The 16,538-nt window shown below is 39.4% G+C and overlaps 1 protein-coding gene across 2 annotated transcripts; it reads right to left on the bottom strand.

Moving 5' to 3' along the window:
* TTLL1 (TTL family tubulin polyglutamylase complex subunit L1) lies at window positions 1–16,154 on the bottom strand. Of its 2 annotated transcripts, none has more exons than XM_063395424.1 (10): window positions 16,012–16,154; window positions 12,848–12,980; window positions 11,470–11,678; window positions 10,109–10,289; window positions 8,904–9,038; window positions 8,655–8,763; window positions 5,510–5,653; window positions 3,713–3,799; window positions 2,431–2,594; window positions 1–930 (listed from the first exon to the last, which is right to left on the bottom strand). In XM_063395424.1, exons 2-10 carry the CDS (start codon window positions 12,958–12,960, stop codon window positions 801–803), a joined length of 1,272 nt encoding a protein of 423 aa, XP_063251494.1. In that variant the 5' UTR covers window positions 12,961–12,980; window positions 16,012–16,154; the 3' UTR covers window positions 1–800. The 2 variants fall into 2 exon arrangements, with proteins under 2 accessions (XP_063251494.1, XP_063251495.1); XM_063395425.1 differs by lacking the exon at window positions 16,012–16,154 and adding an exon at window positions 13,902–14,883.
* Between the last annotated feature and the right edge of the window lie 384 nt (window positions 16,155–16,538).

Raw genomic sequence — 16,538 nt, 5'->3', positions numbered from 1 at the left:
TTTTGGTGCAAATAAAGCTTTATCATCAGCTTCAAGCAATGAGATTTATCACAGTATCTGGTTGTTTTGTCTGTTTTCCACAGACATGCACTATCTCAAAATAAAAATTAATGGCTAGTGAAACAATCCATCAATATACCACCGAAACACTCCCTTAGTCCAAAAAACTTCCCACCTTTAAAGAGCTGGTAGCTCAAAACACTAAAAGGAAATAAAAGCCCCCAACCCTCAGCATATAGAGACTTGCTTTTCAATTTTCTTAATACTGGTTATAAATCGATAGCTGCATTAGCTGGCAACAGCCTCAAGTCCATTTACTGCTAATTCTTTCTAGCTGCTCTTCTTTTACTACAAGAATCTGGACCATCACTGTGAGAATATTAATACTTACCACCATCACCTTTTTATAGAATCCACAGCTCATTTATTATAGGCAGGAAGGGATAGGCTGCTAGAGGAAATAAATACTACCCAGAACAGCAAGGAGCTTCTTTCAGAATATGCCTTTTGAGTTGCCATCTTTATAAACAAAGTTCTTGATCATTACTGAGAAACAGTTCATACAAATTATATAAACCTAACTGTAGATACATACACACTCTATATGTAGTGCTGTAATAATTATCAGGTCAGTGTATGTCTAGTACAGTTCCTGGGTTTTGAGTGTTTCACTTTCCAAAGGCTGTCTTGTCTTTGTTAGTATTTCCTACATGCAATGTAGCAAAACACAGGAATCTGTTCCAAAACTTCAAGTTATTCTTGATGTCTTCCTACCAAGAGTGGAGCTGTTTTTTCTGTCATCACTTCCAGGTGGTCAGGACAGGCTTTCCTGATTCTCTTGCACGGCTTCCTTTGATCCCCGGCGACTGCCCAGGACGGCCCCGCAGGTCGCGGTCGGTGCCATCGCCCTGCGCCATCTCCTCATCGTATCTGGAGCAAAGAAAACACATTCAGTGCCTTGTCCTGCTACACAAACTGCAGTGGGTCCAGTATATTCTAATTCTACATTCTGTTCTGATTATTGTCTAGAACTGGAGTTTGACACAAGCTGTTCTACACACAGCTTCATGCAGGCATAGCATGACATGCAGCTATGATTCTATGAATCTATAAAACAGATCTTCTGAAATATCTTCAGCCCCTGTTTGAAAGAAACAAGTCATCTGGCAGCTTTAGTTAAACTCCTGAGTTTGAAATGTTGTCAGTTGTGAAACTCCCCATGTACTTCTGCAGGTCTGTGGTTCAGCAGAACATCAGCCTGCTGCCAGTTTAAATAACTCCTGAGCTATTGCTTCAAAGGGAGGATTGTTAGCTGCAGTGTTAGAGCTCCACTGTTGCATCACAGGGAGAGAAGGGAAAGAATGAGGTGGACTCAACAGCCACGTGATCAAACAAAATTCATTTGATGACACGTATTTGGTAACACTTAGCCACAGTGATGAGTGGTTCTGTAAATATCTAAATCCATTACAGCCTCAGATAACCTCAGCATATACTGACATGACAGCTGCTATGCAAATCCCATGCAGAATTCAGTTATAGAGAGTTAACTGTAATTAACAAAATACTAAAAAAATTTGTAGAAAAATTGTAATATATACTTAGTTATACTGTTACATGGGTATTCATGGCTACCTAACATTCATTAAATCTTAAATCCTAATTCAGACCACTTATACTTAACTGCTTTTACTAGTATAGAGAAAAAAAGTATTGAACATGAGTGTGAACTAGTGGATCAGCGATGGACATAAAGTGCATTCCTGACATACTGAGCAATTACACCAGTACTGCTGGAGAACTTATCCAAATGTTTTCTCAAAAAAGATGAGAAACTGTGTCAGCAATATGGTATTCAAATCAGTGTTCTGCATAAAACCATCAATCCTAGATAAATCTTGCAGACACTCCAATATAAAAATCTCAGTTTCCTTCATTTCTCTCCTTATAATACAGATTAAGGAATTTTAAAAAATCTGAAAATTTTATTATTTATTATGAAATTCATTATTCAGAGGACTCAAGAGGCATTATTTCTATAAACTGAGAGAAATTTTGCATCAAATTTGCAGAACCAACTATTTTAACTGTTTAAGTACCATGTATATATTAGCCTCCACACAATTAAAGTTCTGCACACGTAGAAGACAAACATTCTCTTTGCTTCTGTCTCTCAGTTCTAGCTGCTGGAAGCTCAGAAGGTGCAAGCATGGGCTTATCAGACAACATTGTCTCTGGACACAAGGCAAGGGAACTCTGCTGTAATGCACTCCCACCTCCAATGCAGCTCCAAAGAAATGAAGTGTACTATGTGCTCATTTTTCACATTAGAATGAAGTTCACCTTATCTTTTTGGTCTACACTACACATCAAAAAAAGTGAGGTGACAGAAAAACATTGGCCTTTATATGAAACATGGATAAGACTTACAAGACTTCATAATTGCCCAGAACCTCTTTTGGTGGAGATTTATTCCACTTGCAGTCAGGAATTTCCCCATTAGGCACAGCAATGTTAAGTGTGTCATTAATAAGATTATACTTCAAGATGCGATCATTAGCGGTGCTGGAAGTAAGAGAAGGGGAAGCATTAACCTACAAAAGGAAAAAAAAAACCAAACAGTCAGTATCAGTTTTTGGAGTGTTCTCTAAACAGCATGTGTGATGTCTGTGTGTACAGTAAGGGAAATTTGGCCTTGATGGCTCAAAGCCCATCTTTCAGTTCCTCGGGCACTGGAAGGAATTCCCCACTGGGCATTTTTCTTTTTACTTCGACAGGAAAGTACCACTCTGTCAAGTGTCTGCAGTGTCAGGCTGAAGATTTCTGTTGGGATGGGATTCACCAGGGTGAATCAGACAAGACTGACTTTTTGTTTCATTTTCTGTTTACATGGTTACAAACGCCATACATTTGAGTGCTTGAAGTTTTCCCAGTTTACATGAACTGCTGTCACACACAGAAATTTGTGGCTTTTCTGGGTAAACTACTTTTTTGTAAATTCTTATCTGAGTTCTCCCCTGTTATATTGTGAGGTGGAGAGCGCTCTCTATTCAAAGCACAACATTGTATCTTGTTTTAATGAATTCTGGGATTCATTTAACATTTCTTTGTTCCACACTTATTTTGGAGAAGTAGTATCAGAACAACAAATAGATGACTTTTCTTTTATGAAGTTCACTTCAAATTAGATTGAGAAGGAAGAGACATGGATAAAATTTATATTGAACATACAGATCTAAAGTTAATACACCAAAGAGAAATTAATGCAAAAAATAAAAAAGCTTTCCAAATATCCTAATTATCCTTTGTATGTCCCTTTTGTTTCCTCTCAACCTGTAACATCAAGGCCATGACAGCATTTAGAAATTAAATTTGCTGTTATGCTCCATCAAGTCAATGCCCATTTTGCAGGTACTGATCCAGTATTTAACAGGGCTGCTAACATTCAGACTATCTCCACAGTTGTACGGATACACTGGATTTAGAAACCAAAATAGCGAGCCACAAACAGACAGAAACACCAAGAAAAATAGGAAAGAAAAGCACATGCTAGCTTGGTCATCACATGGCCTATCTCACTCTCCAACGTTTTTCTTAATCCACTTACCTATTAAAAATATTGTTTAAAAAGAGGAAAGACTACACTGATATCTACTTAGTTTCATTCTGTGAAATAAGAAGGAAGTTTTTTCTGTATTTTATAAAACTTTACCTCAATTAGCCAAGGTTTAAGCTTGTCATCAATGATAATGTCATATCCATAACACTCAAAGCAGTGTTTATCATTATTCATTACAGGCTGCGGAAAAAGACAAGACAGTAACATGTATTAAAATCTACTCTTCAATAAGTACCCCAATTATACACTTTCTTTGCTAGAAATCACATGTGATGACATTATGAATCTTCTACAACACTCTTCAGTGTTGTAACAAATATAAACTTTTTAACTAGTAGGTTAAGCCTTGCCTCATTTTTTAGGCTGTATGTAAATATTTCAGTACTAATGATTGCATTGATGCCAAGTATTAAGTTATGTTGATTTCCCATTATGCTTCCAGAGTGAAAATAAGTATTTTTATACTTTGCAAAAGTAATAACTATATTTAAAGCCTGCATGCATCAGGAGAAAACAAACTTTGAAAATTTACAGCTTCATATAGTTGTGAATTCTTTAAACTTCAGAAGAGCAATTCAAAGACATTTCTTTTATTCTGCTGCTGTAACTATGCAGAGATTTTACACGCAATTACAAATACATTTAAAAATTATAACCACTCAAGTTAACTATAACCCCAAAGCCAAGAGAGACCAAGAATCAAGTTGTGCTTAGATGCACATGTTCTAGAGAACCAGGAGCTTTCCAGCATCTGCTAAACATTTGCAGTATGCATGGTATAATACCTTCTTCTATGTGAACCTCATCAGATCTTTCAGAGAAACCTTTGTGAAGGTTTCTGAGATGTTTTCCCCATTACTAATAATGAAGCTTTTCATTTCTTCAGGGACTGAAAGGGGGAAGGAGGAACAAGAATCTAATTACATGTGCCACTGTCAGAAGGACAGAAGAACAACAAATTCCAAGCTCATTCTCACCACTTTCCCTCTACTTAGGTTCTGCTAACATTTGATTTAACCCTTTTCCTCTCCCAAGTACCTTCAGATACGATTGCACAGCAGAGGCCAGGTTAAGCCATGCTTCCCCAGCTCCCACTGATCCTAGCTGCACGACCTTGTCCCTGTTTCTCGTGCTCATTCTGGTGTTCATCTGCTCCTCCAGTGACTCAGCTTATTCCCCTGGCAGAACACCAAGCCATCAATAAAGCAAGGTAGTAATTGTCAGTGCACAAGTGAGCTGATTCAGCTCTAAATGGTGCCAAGATCAACCCAAAAGAGATGACAAGACAATGTACTTGGGACCAGGAGAGTCCTTGGCATCAGTGAGCTCCTCAGTTACCCCAGCTGACTCCCAGAGTGATACCTGCCCTCTAACGTGATCACAGAATATTACCCAAACACTAGAAAATCACTCAAAAAGAGATCTGGCTGCTGTTGCCTTTTTTTTTAAAATAAATTCATGATAACTCTGTGACTTGGGTATAAAAGTAGTGAAAGTACATTATGTAACTGATGAACAAATAGCCTTAGGTTTCCTTTGATAAACTGTCCTCCAGAGATTTTTTTTTCTTTGACACATTTGTTATTGCTGGAATGACATCACAAATTCTGGCAGAACTTAATACTATTCACAAGGGCAGTATCAAGTCATACTAAAGCGTTCACAAATCCCTCAAGGAAAGGGATTTATTCACTCCTTCACATATCCACAGACAGCTTCAACCCACTCCCCACCCAAGATTCAGGTCCCTCATGTCAAGAAATATCAAGAAATCAGAGAGCTGCAGAAATCATCATAAACCATTACTCAAAGAGCAGAAAATAGATGTAAGGGTTTGAATGGCAGGCTCTCTTCCACGGTTATGGGAAGCCCTCCAGGAACAGCACTCACCGCAACAGCCTTCAGGGACTGCACAATTATCCAGTGGATTTCATCAAATAATTTATTGGTGACTTCCTTTCCACGGGTGCTCTCCAGGTACAGGCGTAAGTTACTCACTGTCCACTTGCCCCCATGGATATGGTTGTAGTCATCCTGAAGAGTTAAGGTGTGCACTCAGTCTCAGATTTTGAAGGTGTTCAGCAGGTTTTTTCCATCCCCACAAAAAGTCCCCTTATACTTACAAGGGCTGCTCTAAAAACAAACCTGGCTAATTGCCCTTGAAGCTTTGTGAAGATCTCAGCTTTGAACTGCCCTCTACATAAACAACTGCTTTTATTACAGCTCTAATATGCTTGTATCACACATTACAAATCAAGTAATAAATCTTTCTTAGAAGAAAAAAAACAATGGGTACTTTGACCATTTTATAAAGTATGAGTTATGATTTGGAAATAGAAGCTCTAAAATGTGGAAGGAAAGAACTGAATGTTTTGCTCCTCTACGGATAAGGAAAAAACAATTAATGAGCAACAGCAGAATTTCACTGAAGGTAGCAGCAGTTGTAAAACACAGCACCTGAAAGTGTTTGTGTTTATTTATTTATTTAAAGTACAACTTGTCTGTTCCCTGGTATCTTCTAAATGGTGCTACTGATAACAGCTACATTTAGGAACATAGTGAAATGACACCTGAATTGTTTCCTAAAGTTAAATTTTTCAAGTAATTCAGTACAAAATCCCACTAAGTGTTACTGAAACTGAACAAGGGGAAACGGGAGGTTACCTTATGTTGTCTTTTCAGAGATTTTCAAGGCTCTGTATTATTTCTCTTTAAATGGAAAGACAAGAGCAAAGCAAGGGTTGTTTGGTGACAAGGCACATGTTCAGCCCTCAAGGAACTCTCAGGACAAATGCTTTTCCCTTTCTCAAGTGTTCTCCTCAGAGCATTTATGAGAATTAATGATTGTATGCCTGCTACATTATAAAACACAGAATGTATAGAGCAGAAGAAGGTTCCCAGAAGAACAAATTCTGTCATCCTCTAGGACAAGATCAGAGAAGCACCTATCTTCTTATGAGGCTTTCTCCTACAGCTCCCCCATGAGTAAACTCGGAAAACTGGACTGTACAAATAAAGACCTGAAACATGGTTCTCAGGATTTACTCCATGGAAAAATGTCTTGAGACCAGATTCCAGCAAGGGAACAGAGATCAAAGTTTCCACCCTCTTTGCCCTTCAGAACAAGTACTCAAATCAAAACAGATTGTTAACGGGGTAGAGCTTTACACTGTCACAGTTGTTTAACTAAAGACATTGAAACAATGTGAAAACAATTAAGTATAAGAATTATCGTTGTTTTGTTTGTATTACACATGCATTTTCCAGCACCTCATCATAATTTTTATAAATTACTGACAGCTCAAATTAGGTACAGTTTTAGAAGACTAAAACTGTACAGTCTAAATGCTTCCAAAGTTACAGGTACATTCAAAACTGAACGAATGGGATGGGTAACATAGCTTTACATTAAACTTCTCTTTTCTACTTGCCTTTCTGCAAAACTGAACAGGCATCAGTGGTTTACAATCTATAAAAAGCTTTTCAAATATTCTAGTAATAATTCCACATTCTTAGGCTGCTACTTCTATATCCATTTCTGTTGTCCTTTATTCTAAGTGCCCTCACCACCACGGTCACTTCTCTTATTGGGAAAAATCTCGAAGGCCATTCTTTGAAGGCCTTTCTTTAACTGGTAGAGAAGATGAAAGGTGCATAATAACAAGGCAGACAATGTACAATGTGCCTCACATCTTCACTGCTGCTGGCAACTGCACTGGGATTTATTCTCTAGGTTGTATGGGATCTGTTTTTAACATAAGTAACTCTCAGTGCTCCCTGTCAAACCAAAATATGTTTGAAGCACTTCACAAATCAGCACCTGAGCAATAAAATGTTTGTCATATTGAAAAATGGCACATTTGACCACTTACTCTGGTTTAAAACTACCAGCATTATCATTCACATTCTTGTTACAGCAATATCCAGTCAAAACCAGTTCTGCTATGCTGCACATGTTACGGAACAGTAGCAGAGAAGGCACATTAAGCAAGGTTTCAATTTAATATATATTGATATATCTTGTGTAGGAGTGCATGTGTATACCTACATGAATATAATCAGGAGCATGTGTGTGTTTGTGTCCATATGTGTTATTTTCCATACCATTAAAATAAAGCTTCTGGCATTAGGAAGTGCAACAATAGAGTTTTAATGACTGTACCAGAGGCACGGTTTGTAAATCACAGACATCCGCTAAAAACACCAAAGGGACAATCATTATCAAGTCATTCCCTGAACGAACAAGGCTTGGGAAGTGACACTTTATGGCCATCTATGTCACCCCTGCCCCACTAACCTTCCCTCCCCACTGCTGAATTTCAGCATAGCTTGACATAAGGAAGGGCTGTCAAAGCTCTCATGTTTATTGCCATGAATATCAATGGTGAATTACAGGACAGAACTCTTCTGCGGGCAGTGCTCCAGCTTTGTCCATGCAAGAGGAAGCCACAAGATGGCCAGGCAGCACTTATTTATCTCAAGTTTGCAACTGCACATTCCCTTTGTTTCCCACAGAAGGAAGGCAGGGGCAGGAGGTTGGGGGAACACTGGAAGAAGCTGGAAAGTCTGTGATGAATAAGTGCTAGAAATAAGAAATTACATTAACTGCATGCCAGAGAGAGAGGGAAGTAGAGATGACAAAGGAGATAATAAGCCACTATTATAAAACACATATCCACGTGATCCAATCTTATTCATTTCATTGTTCGATTCATAAGTTTTTCAAATTCGTAAGTTCAATTCAAAAGCATATTGGCTTTTAAATGAAAGGAGACCCCTGCTCTCAGCTACTGTGAGTCAATACTGAAAATATCACACTCTATTACAGAGCTGCAACTCATTATCTTGACTTTTGAGTTGTGGTTTTCTAAAATGCCTAAATTCTACAGTGTATTTATTTGTAAGTGCAAGGTGAATTTATTTTAATTGCAAGATGATGAAGAGTATGACAAAACCTTTTGATTCCAAGTTTGTGAGACAATTTAAGAAAATCAGTCTTGCTACAAAAGAGCATCTAAGAAATCAGCACACTTACCCCATGTTTCTGAATGGCAACGTTTGTAAGATGCACAAACATGTTATCCAGTTCACTTGTACTTGGTGTGTATTTCACTGTGCAAAACCGGCAAAATCCAAGCTTATACCTTAAATGAAAAAAGTCATTAAAATGTGTTAAATCCCTGCAAGAAGGAAGGGAGTGAGAATCCTAGGATACCATTTTCTTTGTGCAACATGCACAACATGATTTTGACTACACTGGGCATACAAAGACATGCAACCTTACATGTAACATCTCAGTGGACGATAGGTAGACACCAAAACATAGAGACGAAGGTCAAATTTCTTTCCACCAATTAGTAAAGGATTGTTGATGTAGAGTGAAATCACATAGGCTTCTTTGGAAGACTGAGACACAAACCTGAAAAACACAAGCCATGTCTCACAATTTGATACTTGCTACAATACAATCCCTGAAGTTTTTTACTTCTTTAGAACTGTTCTGTAAAGTTTGAGTTGACTGAAATCTTGCATCTTTTGCCAAGACAATGTATAAAGTTGTGGTGGTTAATAATACACACTTGGCATCAGGCCTTATATACCAAAAAATAGCTGAAAATACTGTATAGATGACCAAAATCAATTACCCATTTCAACTCACACAGTAGCTGACCAAAGCCATTCAGAATGCAGCTCTACAAACCAGCCTTTTTCCCTTCAAAGAATTTAGAGTTTGGCAAGGTCCAGACAAGCAAAAAGAATGTAGTGCATTACCTTCCTTATTCAAGGTCTTGTACTCCTGGAATATTTGCAATTTCTGCTTGGTGTGCAATTGCAAACCACTGTGAAAAGCTAATATAACTTTCAGATTGTGACATTCTTCAGATTCCAAATCAAACAGGGGGAAAAATACTCAAATTATATTCAGCCAGTCACTTGATCACAGGAAAAAAACATTAGTTGTGTGATCAAAACTTCTAGTCAGAGAAAAACATAAAATTGCTAACCTATTTCATCCATTTGGAAGGAGATCACCAACATGACATGTATTATTTTGTGTTCCAAGGAAAATATATTTATTTCATAGAAATGCATTCTTCCTTTGTACTAATTTAAAAAGTAATTTAATATATATTAAACAATTATTGAAATTCCTGGGGGGAATATTTTTCTCTTGCTTCCTGTTATTTAATACTGTGAAGAAGAACAATTTCTTTCTGTACAAGTTTTTCCCCAACAACACTGAAGGCAATTTTATAAAGAATATTAGTTGAACAGTTCTGCGTACCTCCTCATACCAAAACAAGTTGTATTATAACCTGTTGAAGGAGGAAGCCAGATAATAACTGAGATTAAATGCAAACAAAACTATAAAATGAAAAAGCAATAGTAATACTGGAGTACTTTTCCCATACATCAGACAATCAGCATGTTGATGTAGTTCACCTAATTACAGAAAGTACAATAAAGGGGTAGGCTTTAAAAACTTACGAAGATGTTTTGCTGTCTCGAGACCATTTCTTTATTTGGGAGAGTTTATTAATTAGAAATATTCCTTTTCCTTGAGCTTTGCCACAAGGTTTCATAATCCACGTGCTGGAGGGATTCTTCCTGAATTCTTCAACAAAGAGATTATAATCGGCAGGAAGCATGAAAGTCACAGGAACAAAATCTGAATTAAGGGGGGGAAAAAAGGTGCACAATAAAGACACTATCTGATATTGCTAATGACACATAAAGACTGAAAAAGAAAAGTTCTGTATTTTCAGTTTTCCACTCTGGCATGATCCACCTTCATTAGGATTCATGTTGCTTTTTATCTCATTTATATTCTAGTTTTTACTCAAAAAATTCCAAAATGTTACATGATGCTAACTTCATAGTAATAGATTCTAATTCATGTGAATAGATCTTCTTCCCTTCATATGCTGCAATTAGAGTAGTAGATACCATTGCAACTAAACGATTAAATTTTCTCAATTTCCTGTATCAACTTTTCACCATTCTTTATCATGCTCTGTGCAGGCAAAAATCACCTTTGGCTGTGTAATTTTTATTTTCATGTAACTCCCATTATTCTTATTCATTGTATCTAATTCTGAACTCCTATTACTCTTCTTTGCTCCCACACTCAGTTTTGCCATGTTTACTGAAACCTAAAGAAAAACATTTTTCACTTTTTGCTATTAAATTATCTTCACTTCCATCCTTAAACAACTGCCTTCTTACATGGATGAAGTGTTTTCATTTCACTTTTCCAAGATATAATTCAACCCCACATATCCCACTCTGTCTCATTTCAATGCTTTCTGACCTCCAAACCAACTCTGCTTTCCTCATTCCTAATCTATTCTTGGTTTATTTTGGGGGTTTTGTTTTCTTGGGTATTTTTTTGTCTGGTTTGCTTTTTCTTTTGTTTTCTAGCAGTCATTACTAGTTCCCCAACTTCTCCCAAATTTCCCCTCCAAAGTGTTTGCTCATTTAGTTCTGTCTAGAGCCTTTCTGCAAAAAGTTTTAGTCTTCGCTCCAGTGTAAGATTTTCACATAATGGTCTTTTACTTTTGAATTCAACAAACTGCAACCCTTTCTCATATGAAGTAGCAGAGCCCTTTGGTTTCATGACCAACCTAATTGCAAAGTATCTTAAACCCACAATTTTCCCCTCTCCAAAATAATTTTTGAGTAACCCCAAATTAATGAAACCCAAAAAAGGAACAGAGCACTTCAAGGTAGCCACTTTAATGTCATAATACTCCAGGGGTTCAGTGCTTCATGCACAAAAAAGCTGGATCAATTCCAGTTATTGACTCCCTAAGAAAAAAAGCTCAATTCTGATAATAAGAACAACATACCCAAATAAATATATTTCCCATTTTCATCCTTCTCTGCAAGAGGACTTCCTTCTTTCTCGAGTTCTTTTCTGTATCTCTTGATGTTCTTTACCATCAAATCTTTTCTGGTCAGTTCATAGTGGTTTGGGAAATGATTGACAATTTGGTCATCGGAGAGGCGGTAACCGGTTTCCACACTGAACACATTCCTGATCGTTTGGACGCTCATCCTGAAACCAAAGACAGACATCAAAGGATTTCTCTCAAGTTACACACTTCAGGACAACAAATTTGACACCTTTTCACTCCAATTTCTTCATTTTTCTCTCTCTCATTTCTCTTTATATTTAATATTTTGCTGCAGTGACAATCCAACATTATCCTGAAGTTCTGTTAACAAAGCAAATGAAATCCTGCTGAATGTTTAATCAGTCCCTCTACCACTACTGAAATTGGTGCAGGAAGTGAGGACAGAAAGATGACAAATGGGTCCTACTGGACTCTGGCTTGTTGATAGTCAGGTCAATCCCCAGCAGGGCCTAAAAATGACTGAAGTGCAGCCGAATATTACAGAATCCTCTTTCTAAATCTGTCACGTCACACTCTTGAAACTCACCTTTCCTCTTCAAAAAACCCATAAATCCAATGCCTTGCTACTTGGATTACAAAGGAATCCACACACACGACTTGAAAACTGGTTAAGAGATCTTGCACAAAACACCTGTGATGTTTAGTTATATACCAGGTGAAAGTGCTGCAGTGACAGTCATCAAACCAGCTATCAACTACTTTTTTCACAGAAGAGCAGGGACACAGATGCAAAGAATTTGCCATATTAGATGTCTCAATGTGAAAATTTAGGAATATCTCCCGAACACCACCAATTTGCTACATTATCATTTCAGGAAGAAAAAAAAAATAACCCCAAACAATACAACCAGTCACAGAGCAATTCCCATGAGTGTTTCCCCACTCTCCCAACTGCATTCCAAAAGCATGAGCAGATTACTAGATTCCTGCCCATTGAAATAAGTGGTTCACAAAGGGTATATTTGGCAGCACAAACTGCCATTTTGATGTATTTGAAAGGAACATCATAAATTGTTTGGTTTATTTAAAGAGTATTGTTTCTGCCAGTTTAATAGATTACTGCATTCTAGGACAGCATTTCATGGTCATGTATTAACACCAAATGAGAAGACTGTTTACTCTCCTCCTTTTACCACAATCTTGACCTAATTTCACATTTACTCTCAGTATTGAAATGTTGAATAATTAGCCTGAATATAAATCACTATCATGAAGAGAAGGAAAATACAGTTTATTACAGAAGTCTGGACTCTGGAGGGCAAGCCTCCATAACACTGATAAAAGAAATTGCAAATTGTAGTGTACTTACCAATAAAAATTCCAGTCTTCATTTTCTGCCACCTGAATCCATCCTCTTTTTTCAAAGTTGTTTATTAGAACAGATTTTTCTATGTCAGTTACCCACTTTACTTTCCCTGCCATTATCCTAAAGCGGAATCAACCTGTTTGTACAGAAAAGTTTAAAGCTGAAAATAGGGGAGGATACAGGGAAGTAACAGCAGAAGTGGCACCTAGAAAACACTTTCACATAAGCATATTAGTTTAAAACCCAAGGAAAATAACATCTAGGCTCAGACTGAAACCCTCAGCAGGACAACTGCACACAAGGACACTGGTTACAGGGACTACTCACATCCCTCACCTTTTACAAAGAGGCACACAAAATCTGCCTTCCCTTAAATACTACTGATAGAATAGTAACCCCTATTCTACACTGGGCAGTGTTTAAAGAACCAAGAGTGGAGTGCAGACACTGTATTGTTTCTAGCTTATGAACATATCTTTTTGCTTTGTTTTGAAGCAGGAAAGTTTATCTGGATCATGTGGTGCCTGTAGAATAAAAAACCGTGATTCCAAGAGAAATCCCTTACATGGGATTTTCCCTTTAAAATCCCTTACATGCTCTATCAACAATCAACATTTGCAGTACCTCAGGGGAGGGAACTAAAGTTATTGACCTTGCAACTGGTACCACGAAACCCTTACAGGAGGATTTCCCCAGACATCAGGTTGTTATGAGTGCTTACAAACTGCATTTCAGCTCCTGACACCAGAGGTCACTTTCTACACTAGATCTCTCACCCAGGTCAGCCTTTTGTTAGGATCACTCGACCATTCTGGCAGGAAGGGACCTCAGCAAGTCCCTTGCTCCAGCCTCCTGCTCAGTGCAGGCTTAGCTACGAGGCCTGGACAGTTTGCTCAGAGCTTTACTCATTTATGTTTTGAAAAGCCCCAAAGACACAGACAGCACAGCTTCTCTGGGCATCTCATCCCAATACCTCACTGACCTAACATGGGTGGGGGTAGGGGGTGGTTCTCCCTATATTTTTATTATTTTCCTTACATTTGTTATTATTACTTACATTACTTTCCCAAGAACAAGACTCGCCATGCAAAGGAGTGGGAGAGAGCTGGGTTATCACACACGCTCAAGCAACAGCATCTGCTGTCCATTCTACATACAATTTTCCACAGAAAAGTAAATTAAAACATAAAAGCACCTTTACTAAATGTAGTAATGTAATTAATGAATGTTAATTCAATTTAATGGTAATGCATTTTCTGCAAGTAACATGTTGGACTGGAATTCAAGGAAACTTCATTTTCCAGGACTAGATATGGAGATGTACATTTGCCACCAAGCTCAGGCCCCTATTGTTTCTTTCTGGGAGGTATAACCCATATAACCCCACACTGACTATTTATCCTGTCAAATTGTACAAGGCTGAAATGTTTAAATTTAATTTTAAAATGTTTACATTACATTAATAAACATTTTAATTTCAATTTTAGAAAGTTTAAGACACACATACTTTTATTCATGTTGGTAAAGCAATCTGAATGCAAGCTGAGATAGAAAAGAGCATACAAAGGCTCAGGGTCTGTCTTCCTGTGTGTTCTTTTATACAACTCCCAGTTCTACAAGGTCATGATCCTTCTCTGGGCCTTCCAGATATTACCAGAACAAAAGTAAACGAAACAATTAATTTATTTGTATTGAAGTTTGTATGACTCACCATCAGTGACTCACTAATACCACACAACACCTTGTTGAGGTTTTATAAGTTCAGGGATTAGTCTGCTTGCAAAACAATTGTCCCTTCAAAAGGAAATGCATTAAAGGCTACAATGGTATTAACCAACCACAACATAAACTTTTCAAAAGGCTTTAAACCAACGTTCTTCTCATCTCAAAGGTAGCCCATGAGGTTCACCAAAATTCAAACCTAACATTTTATCTGTTTCTCTGACTCCTTGATCAATTCACACACAGGAAGGTGAGCTAAAATTAAGCCAGAGCAAAACACTGGAGACAGGTTCTACCAGAAATCAAAAGAAAAATTACTAGAGTGCAATTCTTTTCCTGTTCTGGGAACTTGGTGCCTCACAGATCCCTCCTGCTACGGAAGGATTGAAAGGATAGTAATATAGCAGCAGACTGAAAATTCCTCCTTGGTTTCTGCAGAGTTTGATCAATCTAAGATGATGTTTAAGTGGCCTGTAAACAGAATCTTCCAGTTTTGTATAAATTGATTGCCAAAACCCACAAAAAAATTTAGAATTTTAATACAATGTAATTTGCTAGAGGAATCCTCTAATCTGTAAATACATATTCTAGACAGCCTGATGAGATTGCACAAGATAGCTACACATTCAAACTTCTGGCCAGCTGAGATCCTTAGATTCACAAAACATCAAAGAGCTGCATAACACAGCCATAGCCTGCACATTTGTAGGAAGTCAAACCCTTCACAAACCACCAGAGCTCCTACTCCAGAGATGGTAGGTACGTGACAGAGGCACAGCAGGCCTGCCACTTCTCCAAAACACTGCCTTTGCTGCCCAGCCTGCTGCCAGGAGCAGCGAGGGAGGCTGGCAGCAGCCTAACCCCGGGTGAGAGGAGCTCCTGCAGTACAAACCGATGAACACAGACCCAAAAGCACCTGGGTGGAATCGCGGCCGCTGGAAGAAGCCAGGGGTGCTGATGGCAGCCTTTTCACACCGCAAAATGAGCGTGAAGCACCTGACCCAGCAACCTCTATTTCCTTCTAAAAGTACAAAATGTAACTGTGCTGCATTACTGAGTTTACTACTGGAAAATCCAGTTCAGCTGTGCCATCAGAGGAGACCAGGAGGGCCTGCCCCGAGATCCCCATAGTGTTAGGGAGAAGGAGCCCAAGAGTGAAGGAGACACATGGCTGTGTGTGCGTGGCTGTGGGGGTGTTTGGGGTGATGGAGGGGTGTGTATTTCTCTGTGTGGGGCTGCATGTCTGCGTGCATGTGTGGGGTGTCTGTGTGTGGGGAAGGAGGGGAGTGTGTGTGTGTGTGTGTGCCTGCGGGGTGTGTGTGAGGGGCGTATGTGGGACAGGTATGGGGCTGTGGAGAAGGGGAAGGGATCGGGGCTGCGGGTGTGCACAGGGGCTGTCGGGGAGGGGACGGACACCCAAGACCCGCCCCACACCCAGCGCTCACCTGCCAGCGGGAGCGCCACCGCCGCTCCCCTCAGCCCCGGCCGTCCCCGCCGGCCGCCGCCATCGCCCCGCCCGTTCCGGCCGCCGCCCCGGGGCGGGGCTGGCGGGGCCGCGCCGGCCATGTTGAGTGCGGGCCGGGCCGGGCCGGGCCGCATGGCGAAGTGGGGCCGGAGATCCCTGAGGGACAGGAACGTGCTGCAGCCCCGACGGGAACGCCGCGAACCCCGCCTAGCTACCTCAGCCTTGTCCCTGCCGCCTGCGCATGTTTGGGTGTCACGCCTCTGCGGCCTGGGCCTGCCCCATCGTCGGGAAATAAGTCCCTAAGAAACATGAGTCCACGAGTACATGGGGGTTCGTGAAAGGCCATCGCGTTCCTGGATGTTACCAGAATATAAAACCCCCAGGGACACTCAGGCGCCAAAGTTCAAGTCCGTGTTTGAGCCCATCAGGTGCTAAAATGTTCATCACCAAACAGCTGCAGGAATAGCTGCTTTTGTACAGAAACTGATCAGAGGAAGCAGGCTAATT

This window comes from Prinia subflava, chromosome 4 (assembly GCF_021018805.1).
Source record: "Prinia subflava isolate CZ2003 ecotype Zambia chromosome 4, Cam_Psub_1.2, whole genome shotgun sequence".
NCBI lineage: Eukaryota > Metazoa > Chordata > Aves > Passeriformes > Cisticolidae > Prinia > Prinia subflava.
This window is presented reverse-complemented; position numbering and strand designations above follow the sequence as displayed.